This window comes from Macadamia integrifolia, chromosome 8, assembly GCF_013358625.1.
Source record: "Macadamia integrifolia cultivar HAES 741 chromosome 8, SCU_Mint_v3, whole genome shotgun sequence".
Classification (NCBI taxonomy): Eukaryota; Viridiplantae; Streptophyta; class Magnoliopsida; order Proteales; family Proteaceae; genus Macadamia; species Macadamia integrifolia.
The window spans coordinates 16,030,819-16,040,564 of NC_056564.1; the positions used below are offsets into that span (position 1 = coordinate 16,030,819).

The 9,746-nt window shown below is 38.4% G+C and overlaps 2 protein-coding genes and 1 non-coding gene across 3 annotated transcripts in view; 1 reads left to right on the top strand and 2 right to left on the bottom strand.

The window, feature by feature from the left end:
* Nucleotides 1-2,443: 2,443 nt before the first annotated feature.
* LOC122085556 (pentatricopeptide repeat-containing protein At2g30100, chloroplastic-like) lies at nucleotides 2,444-5,551 on the top strand. The gene is made up of 2 exons (XM_042654030.1): nucleotides 2,444-3,539; nucleotides 4,458-5,551. The coding sequence occupies exons 1-2, from the start codon at nucleotides 2,775-2,777 to the stop codon at nucleotides 5,229-5,231; spliced, it is 1,539 nt and encodes a 512-aa protein (XP_042509964.1). The 5' UTR covers nucleotides 2,444-2,774; the 3' UTR covers nucleotides 5,232-5,551.
* A 1,523-nt stretch (nucleotides 5,552-7,074) lies between these two features.
* On the bottom strand, nucleotides 7,075-7,147 carry TRNAA-CGC. The gene has a single exon. It is a non-coding gene; the product is annotated as a tRNA-Ala (tRNA).
* A 995-nt stretch (nucleotides 7,148-8,142) lies between these two features.
* The window catches only part of LOC122085719 (ATP-dependent helicase BRM-like), a 22,905-nt gene continuing 21,301 nt past the window's right edge, over nucleotides 8,143-9,746 (bottom strand). The window contains exons 13-14 of the mRNA XM_042654239.1: nucleotides 9,174-9,428; nucleotides 8,143-9,033 (exon numbers count right to left, since the gene is read on the bottom strand). Of these exons, the coding sequence (XP_042510173.1) occupies nucleotides 8,347-9,033; nucleotides 9,174-9,428 (942 nt within the window). The 3' untranslated portion in view covers nucleotides 8,143-8,346. The remainder of the gene's footprint in view (nucleotides 9,034-9,173; nucleotides 9,429-9,746) is intronic.

A 9,746-nucleotide genomic window follows, 5' to 3' on the forward strand; every position in this document is an offset into this window, starting at 1 on the left:
TTTTTGTAATTATATATCTAGATGATCCTAGGTTTCAATGACCTTGTATGCTCAAATTTTAATTTTGTTTGTGCTAATCTCACATCTCCAAAAATCGTTTTATTTTGTCATCTTGTTGAATTCTTTTGACAATAGTAGAGGCATAATGTTGTTGCCTACTTAGGCTAAATTTGAGCATTTTTTTTTTTTAATTATTTCATGAATCGAGATAAGTCAAGGTTTCGTTTTGTTGTGTTTAATCAAAGCATGCGATATGCTTTTCCCTTGTCCTTTTTCTTGTTTTATCTTTTTAGGTGATATTTAATGTAAAACCTTCAATCATGCAATCATCATACTTGCATCATAAGTTGCATCCTAGGCATTTTGATTATAGTTTTTTCATTTATCCAACAAGAAAATTGTGGTTTTTTTCATTTATTTCATTCGTGTGATTTTGATCAAGTTAGAGTTGGTAGTTGTTCATTAGGTTTATCCTAATTAATTTTTTCTCCATTTTTAGAGTATTTTTATGGCAATTTTTTAAGGATTCATTATTATTATTATTATTATTATTTTACAGTTAGTCCCGAACTTATGACCTATTAACTGTGAGGCATATTTTAGTCATTTTAAAAAATGTAATTAATTCTAATAATTTTATTATTATTTTTTCATGAGAAATGTTAGGTTATGAAGTTGTACATGGATGATATGGTGTTGGAGAGAGATATGAGGAAAATATTTTGGTTTTAGATTTTTATTTTTTTGCTTATAATTTATCCATTATAAGCACTTGTTTTGAAAAGAGAGAGGACCATCTAGTTACATTCAAAAGTTGGTATCATAATAGGGAAATAGATTTCTTTGTAACTAGAATGTCTAATAAATTATTATATGAGGACTATAAGGTTATAGTAGGAGAGAGATTAACCACACGACATAGATTAGTGGTTATGGATTATTTCATTGCACATAATCATAAAGATGAGCTTATTTGCCCAAGGTGGTAAAGCTTAAAAGAAATGACCTTGAAATCATTTACTAAAAAAGTGGTCAAATAAGGAAAGTAAAACTTGAGGGAAATACTAATATGATGTGGAACAAAATGTACAAGCCATAAACTCGGATGTCCTAAACTCAGCTCTCACTAGGCACATCTTGGGCCACTCATACGGAGGTGGTTAGTGTTCTTCACTACTTTCAGTGAAAGTTGAATGGTTCCCATTCAACCCCGGTATGATCCGATCCATAAGGTTATAGGGTCAGTATGGGCCCGCGGGACTAATCAAGCCGAAGGCCAAGATACCCATTACAAAAAAAAAAACTGCTTGTATTCAGAATATTACTAATTATATTATAAGTGGATCAAAAAGAAAATTTCTATCCAAAAAAATAAATAAATAAGAAAATGATATTCCTCTTGCGAGACTTTTATTATTATTATTATTCAAACAAAACAAAGGTAGATTAACTAAACATAGGATTATTACATAGAATATTCGACTGATATTGTTTCTTCGATAGGGCCTCTTTGGCTAGAGTTTTAAGGTCCCTCATATATTTAGCATTAGTTGTCATACAAAAGTTGGGGTAAGTAGAGTGATTATTTAATTCTATACATAATAATATCAGAGTTCTAGGCCATAAATTATTCCTCTTGGGAGACTTGATGATAAATGTTACAAGTGGGTTAACTAAATTGAATAATAGGAGGCGAGGGTAGGAGGGAGGGGTAAGGGGCAATTTAGGTATTTTAAATTATCATTAGACAAAGAGGGAGAATGAAAAGTGGAAGTTTGCTTCTTTATAAAAGAAGTATGGGGTCCAAGAGTTTGAGTAGACATAAGAAAAATAAAAGACAAGTATAATGGAGTGATAAAGAAGAAAGTCTTCCTTTGACATACCTCATATATTTTATAATATGGAAGACTTAAGTGAGAAATTGAAATGTGATCTACTCAAGAATTTTTTTTCCATTTTTTTTTTTTTTTTTTTTGAAATCCTACTCAAAGATTTCAGGAGAATAAAAGATTGGGTGTGTCTGTGGCTGTGGCATGCAATTTTTTTATTTTTTTTATTATAAATTTAAGTTATACTTATTAAAAGGAAAGAAATTTTCTATAGGGTGCATGCATGCCACTTGCACAAGAGTTTCGACCTATAAGAGTTTACACATGAACATTGACTAGGAAAGATGCGATGACTATTTCTCACGTATAAAAATCCTCTGTTGCACTATAAAGGTCTGGTGAGAATTTAACCGATTAAGAATACCTTCAAATGTGCATCCGAGTGCCCCCAACCACCCGATGCTTATTTCACCATTGCAGTGACCGCAGAGGAACTCTGGGCGCAGGTGCCACACGCCCTATATTTAGCACTATGGTTTAAACTCTAATCTTCGCAAAAATAGATTCCATTGCTTATCCTGTGGCCACGTCTCTGTTTCTTGTACTAAGCATAAGAACACTTGGCTGGATCACATATTTTATTACTTCATCTAATTCTCACTTAAATTCCGTCGTTGGCTTCGGTTGGGGGCAAAGAAGAAAGGACCGCCATTGCTGTCTTCCGTCCTTTGTAAGAAAAGGACTGAATAATAGGAAATTTTCAACAAATTCGACTCTTCAGGATAGGCATTCGCCATTACAGGTTCAGTCTTTTTCTGGGTTTGGGCTGTTTTCATTCATCTTTCATGGGTTCCTTCATTAGTGGTTTCATCATCCTCCATTTGAGTTCCAGAATTGAAACCCATTTCAATTTCTGGCGGAGGTAGGAGAGGAAAGCCGAAACTGATGGCTATTGTTGATGGTTTAGCTTCTCTAATCCACTTGGGCTTTCCTTTTTCGCCTTCTTCTCATTCATTTCCGCGGAATATTTCTCAGTTTCCTCCTTTTAGTTCCAGAGGTTGGGCTTCGTTGCAGTTTTGCTCAAGGTTTTCTACCAGGATATGTAGAGAGAAAGGTCTGAGGTTTCTTGGTCATCTAGGGAGGTTTGGAACTGCGGAATTCAGGGTGTTTGGATCGGTTGAAATGGACCAGTTCTTGACGAGTGACGACGAAGATGAAATGAGTGAGGGATTTTTTGAGGCAATTGAGGAATTGGAACGGATGGTTAGAGAGCCCGCCGATGTTCTTGAGGAGATGAATCACCGGCTTTCCCCCAGGGAATTGCAGTTGGTCCTCGTTTACTTCTCTCAAGAAGGGAGGGATTCGTGGTGCGCACTGGAGGTGTTTGAGTGGCTTCAAAAGGAAAACCGGGTCGACAAGGAGACCATGGAACTCATGGTCTCGCTCATGTGTGGTTGGGTGAAGAAATTAATCGAAGGTGAGCATGATGTTGGAGATGTAGTTGATCTTCTAGTGGACATGGACTGCGTTGGGTTGAAACCCAGTTTTAGTATGATTGAGAAGGTCATTTCTTTGTATTGGGAGATGGGAAAGAAGCAGAAAGCGGTTTTGTTTGTGAAAGAGGTTCTGAGACGGGGAATCGCTTATGCCGCGGATGGAGGGGACGGTGAGAAAGGAGGCCCAACTGGGTACCTTGCTTGGAGGATGATGGTAAGCTGCTGTTGGTTATATTTCCATTTACCTCTGCTTCTATCTATGTATTTGAATTCTATAATTGTTTAAGCTCTAGTGATGACAATTAGGAAGAAGATAGTTCCATCATATTTCCCCTTGTTCCTGTCAAGTAGGTGATTCCTTGCTATGTCTTTTACCTTTTCTAGTGTCTTGATTGTTTGTAATGGTTTCTGGCTTTCAGGATTAACCTTTTTTTTCTCCTTCCATTTGATGGTAGCCTGAAGTTGAACCTGTAATCTCATGTTTGTGAAGCAAAACTTTAACAAATTGCTCTATAGGATCCAGCCTATTGGTATTAGTATAGCTACCACATAATTGCTTACGTAATACATACATCAGGGGAAAATATTGTGGAAAATACATTTTATCCAAACAATTACTTTGAAGATTCATCAAAACAAAGAATCCAACTTTTTAAATATGTTTGTATATTTAAAAAGCATGTTTTAGTAAGGGTTTGAAAGTGGAAAGTGGAAAGTGGTTCATTAATTCCATTGCATATAAATATGAAAATTTGTCAATTCATATTGCACTGAACTGACTGAACAGACAAAACTTTTCTTGCCTCCACCAATACTGTGGTGGCATATTCCATTCCTGTTATGGAAATGAATAGTAATTCCCCATTTAGTTGTTGAGGGTTGAGCAGAGTTAAGCTGTTGTGACATATTATTGATTTCTTTCTGAACCTTGCACCCTCACCCGAAAAAAAAACGAAGATTAAAAAAAAAAAAAAAAAAAGATTTCTTTATCATGATATACTCTGTTAATGATACGTTATATATATTTTCTTCTTTTTTTTCCATTTTTAAGCAATCTATTGTGTCAATTAGGTGAATTTTTCAGGTTTTATCTTGGATGTATGCTTTATTATCTGCCTCCGTCTGCTGTCAGGTGGAAGGAGACTACTGTGGTGCAATTAAATTGGTGATTGACTTCAGAGAATGTGGATTGAAGCCAGAGATCTACAGCTACCTAATTGCAATGACAGCGGTGGTTAAAGAACTTAATGTTTTCTCAAAAGCTGTACGGAAGTTAAAAGGTTTCGTGAAGACTGGTCTAGTAGCTGAAATTGATGTAAAAAATGCCGAACTTATTGAAAAGTATCAGTTAGATATTCTAGGAGATGGTGTCCGCTTGTCCAATTGGGTGATTCAAGAGGGAAGCTCCTCATTTTCTGGGGCGGTTCATGAAAAGCTCCTTGCCATGTACATTTGTGCTGGTCGAGGACTTGAAGCTGAAAAACAGTTGTGGGAAATGAAGCTTGTGGGGAAGGAGGCTGATAGAGTGCTTTTTGACATTGTGTTAGCTATCTGTGCTTCACAAAAGGAGGTTAGTGCTGTGGCACGGTTGCTAACTGGACTGGAGGTTACTAGCTCATTGCGTTGGAAGAAATCCTTATCATGGTTGTTGAGAGGCTACATCAAAGGTGGGCATTTTGAGAATGCTTCCGAAACAATTGTAAAGATGCTTGAGTTGGGCTTCTATCCTGAACGGTTGGACAGAATAGCTGTACTGCAGGGTCAAAGGAAAAGGATCCAGCAGTCAGGAAATGTTGAACCTTATCTCAAGCTTTGCAAGAAGCTTTCTGATGCAAATCTGATTGGTCCTTGTCTTGTATATGTGTACATAAATAGGTACAAACTTTGGGTCATAAAAATGTTGTGAAGAAATCCAATGGAAAGCTATGTTTACCTGGGAAGTTAAATGTCTTGTTATTAGGAGGTCTGGCTAGGTTGGCCATGAACTCGAACAATTCGAGCCTTTCTTCTGGCAGTTTCTATTTCTATATAAGCAAGTCCTGTATAAGATGGGAGCGGTAAATATGTTTCTTCAGTTCTGAGAAAGCAGCTTATGATTAAATGTCAAGGAGGTTTTGGATATGTTGTTCTTGGTTTTTTGTACTTGTATACTGGATTACTTGAATCATATTCATGCTCCCCTCAATACAACATAATTAGCAGTGTCGCATGGGCTACAGGTATGCTAAAACATCACCTTTTCCCCTTTACCCTTGTTTCTTTTTTAGTTCAACAAGTAAAATGCATCTGACACTGGACTTGTTGAGTTTCCTCTGGTTGCTCTGGTGGATATCTGTCTTTTGTGCTATCCAATGTAATATACCTTTTATCAGGTATCAGGATAACTTTCATAAAGTTGAAAGAAAAAAATTTCTGCTGTGGTGATCATTATTTCTGGTCAGATCTCTTTGACTCTTAATTAATAACTGACTTTCTCTAATGTTCTATATCAGTTTGGCATCTGGGTTTTATATCCTATTTCATTATCTTGTCCATTATAATTTGATGTCTAGCGTGCTATCTTTGTAATGAATAAGCGTCAACATAAGTAGAAAATACTGTGCAATTAAATCTGATGGTACAAGGAATTCTCCATCCTACGGCTAATCATAGGTGGTATCTTTGTATTGTCGAGACAGGATTTTGTATCCCTTTGCAATTTCCTTGGGCAATTTCTATTTTTTTGGGGTGAGATCTTGTCTTTGACACATTCATCATTCACGGAGCAAATGTCCTGACCCTGCTATCCGATTTGTGGACTTCCAGTTTTTGACCAAAATTTGCACTTGATCTTTCTAATGTTTGGTAAGAGTCCATTAGAAATAGAATCCAGGACAATATGGCCTATTCTTCCCATCTGCATAAACATCAACATTTAACAGCGTAATGGTGAATCCAGTGTGAGACTTCCATACCTGCTGCATTCTTTTAGCACATTATTTGTAACTATGACTACATGTACTACATGTATGACAAAGGCTTTTCTGGAGTTAGAAATTCTGGATTCTCATGCACAGTTATGCATTTTAGGCTGCTAATACTTCCTATGGACTACAGTTAAAACTGCATACCCCGTATTGCAAAGGGAGTGAATTTCATTTATGATGTTTTCTGGCATTTGCTTGAGAAGCTTTTTTGAAGTGATCTAAAGCCCCCCGCCCCCTCCCAAAAAAGAAAAAGCAAGTGAACTATGGAGCACCCTCACAGGTGCTGTTTCCTAAATGGGTATTAGAATCTGGCGTTGTATCTGTGGCTTCAATTCCCTCCTGAATATTATGCTGAAATGAAGTGGCCATGAACCTTTTTGGAGAGAGAGTAGGAGAAAGCTAAAATGAGATATGTTGGGTTTGAATCAATGTCTGCAATTCTTAATTTGACCTTTTAAGCTGTCCTTGAAGCTTTGGACCTTTGCTTCCTCGTTTCACCTCTCCTCCTTTGTAGCTCATATGTTGGGTTTCTCTCCCCCATAATCCTCATTTCAATTCCCAATACCCATGAAATGGGTTTGCTAGGAGAAACAGAGGAACACTGTTGTGTCACAGGGAAACAACAAAGGAAGTAGCAGTTTTTTTTTCATGTTTCATTTAATACAAAGCGGTTACAGGGCTATTGTGCATTTTTTGTGGATCGCTCATTTCCTGGCTTCTGCTCCGTATAATGATGGTCTGACATAATCGAATCAGTGTTGAATCGGGAAAAGGATTAAAACTTGGAGGTGCGGGGAATCGAACCCCGTGCCTCTCGCATGCGAAGCGAGCGCTCTACCATATGAGCTACACCCCCAATTCCATCTAAATGGATGAATTTTAAATATATATATATATATGAATATTAAAGCTTTATTGAATTTTTATCCAAAAAAGGAAAAAAAAATATCTTTGGTAAATAAAATTTAATTTACTTATGGGAAAAGGTTGGGTATGCCGCCGATATCAAGTATGCTAACACTCATTGTGTCTATCTCTCTCTTCATTTTTTTCTGAAATGACCTTCATGTCCTCTTGAATGATACTCCATCATGTGATCCTATTGGTACTATCCGCAAGTATACTTGATATCGGCGGCATACCTATCTTTACCCCTTACTTATAGTCTAAAATAACTCCAAATGGTTGCCAATTGGGTATTTTGTTTGAGGGGAGGGGGGAATAATCTATGAGGAAAAGCATAGATTTAAAAATAACGACACCTTTGGAAAACTACCCTACCAAAGGAAAAGCATATCACCACTGTTTCTATCCAAACTACAAACTACAAGGCTACACCTCGTAGAACAAAGGACTTTATTTTAAGAGGTTACCCGAGATTGAAAATATCACCCAATGAACTATGTTAAAAATCATAAACAACCTTCGGAGAAAGCTCGCCCCAAGGCGAAAAAAGTGAGAGAGCACTCCACAAAGTCCACACAGAAAAATTGATTAGATTGCCAAGAGTCCAACTAGGAGAACACCACCAGAAGCAAGCCCCCTCTCTGTGGCACCCGGTTCAATCTGATTAGATCGTAAACAACCCCAACAAGGTCTGGGAGAAACACAACTTACTTCAGAGGGCCAAAAAAATATCGGTCTCAGCTGATACCAGCTCGATACTGATACGGAACAAATGGAATCAAACTGTATCAGGAGAATATTCGCCGTAATTTAAAGAATATGAGCCACTCTTTGGCCGATACACCCAATCCCTATCAACACTGACACCACCATATCGGAATTTAAAACCATGAAGCAGACCAGAAAATTCAGCTCCTAGATTTCTATAATGATGTCTGACGGCAATTTAGAATCTTAGATTGATTTCTTCTCATTTTCTGGTAACACTTATCAAATATCATGGAGGAGGAGGGTCAATAAAGGATACATCAACTACAATTGTATTAACATTATAACCCATTTTCACTTGTACAGGTCAGATGGGCCACTAACTTACAGCTGGAATTAATTGCGAGAGGCCTTCTCATTGTATGTACAATACTGTTCGAGTCACAAATGGCTCGGCCTCCTTTTACCAGTATCTGTTCTCATTCTCTTTACAGGCTTTGCCCAACCTAAAGTCCCACCACCCCCAACGACACCATTAGCCTGTTGAGTTGGCTGATGGGGCCAACCATGCTGAGCTGCTGACTGACTTGCCCTCATATCCTTTGGGGACATAATGGGGCCCGGACCTGGGCCTGGACCAGGACCACTACCAGGTGTTCTGACACCACGCCCCACACTGGGAGGAGAGACGGGGCTGTTGGTCCTGGACTTCAGAGAGCCCTTGTCCCTGTCTTTCCTCCTCTTCTTGCAGATGACTAACTCGCCAGGATGAGTAAGCATTGCTGGCTCATCCAGTTGGCCCTGTTCTCGGCTGCTGCTACTGCTTCCCAACCTCGTAGCTTCCTTCTGAAACTTTGATATATTGCCTCGGGTCTTAGTGTCCTCGTCAACTGAGGCAGGACCACGTGACAATAACCTTGGGGATGGACTGGGTTCAAGCTCCACATCATTGATCAGCTTGTGTCGTTTGTTTTGGCCAAGGGGACCCTGTTTTGGGGATGGCATAGAGGTGGTTCCCTGGCCAGATAATGAGACTGCGTTTCTTGCTTCTCTGAGATCTGTGTCGGGGAATGCAATCCTCATAATTTCAAAGAACATTTCTTGTACTTTCTTTGATTCAGATCTCACCTGACAATGAAATTACACGGTTTCTTGAGATTTTTCTTAATTAATAAAGATAAGGAGCATTTGGTAGTGCAATGAAGAGGCATTCATTTTAGTGTAACGTTAATAATTAAAGCCAAAGGAGAAGAGACAAGTACTCATACCTCATAAGAAAAACCCATATACTGAATCACGTTTTTCAACATGGAATGCACGTCTGCAACGAACTCCTTCACCCCACTATACTCCAATCTGTCCACACGCTGATCAATTCTCCGAAGATCCAAAAGGTTACTCCCTGCCATATTGCTCAAGTAATTGGTGCCCTGATTCCTCTTCCAAAAATCCGTTAACAGAGGTACAATTTGATGACCATCTTTATCTATTCTTCTCTGAAGCTTGTTTATCACATTCTTGAACTGCAAATAAGCATGAAACTTATTCAGGGATTGAAGAGTTACAATGCACCCAGCCCCTCCTAGGAGCATCCCCAACCCCGCCCCCCCACCCCCCCCCAAAAAAAAGAAGAAATTTTAACTTTAATTAAATTTAGAAGTAACGAAAAGAAGGCATGGAGATGGAACATATCAAATGGCTCCACATTAGATCCACTCCATCAGTACCGAAACTAGAAGCAGACTGACTGCCTGGACTCGACAAAACTGATGCAACCTTCTATGTGGGCCAGCAAATGCAGCCTGCCAGCTGGCAAAAAGTTTAAGAACTGAATATGATCA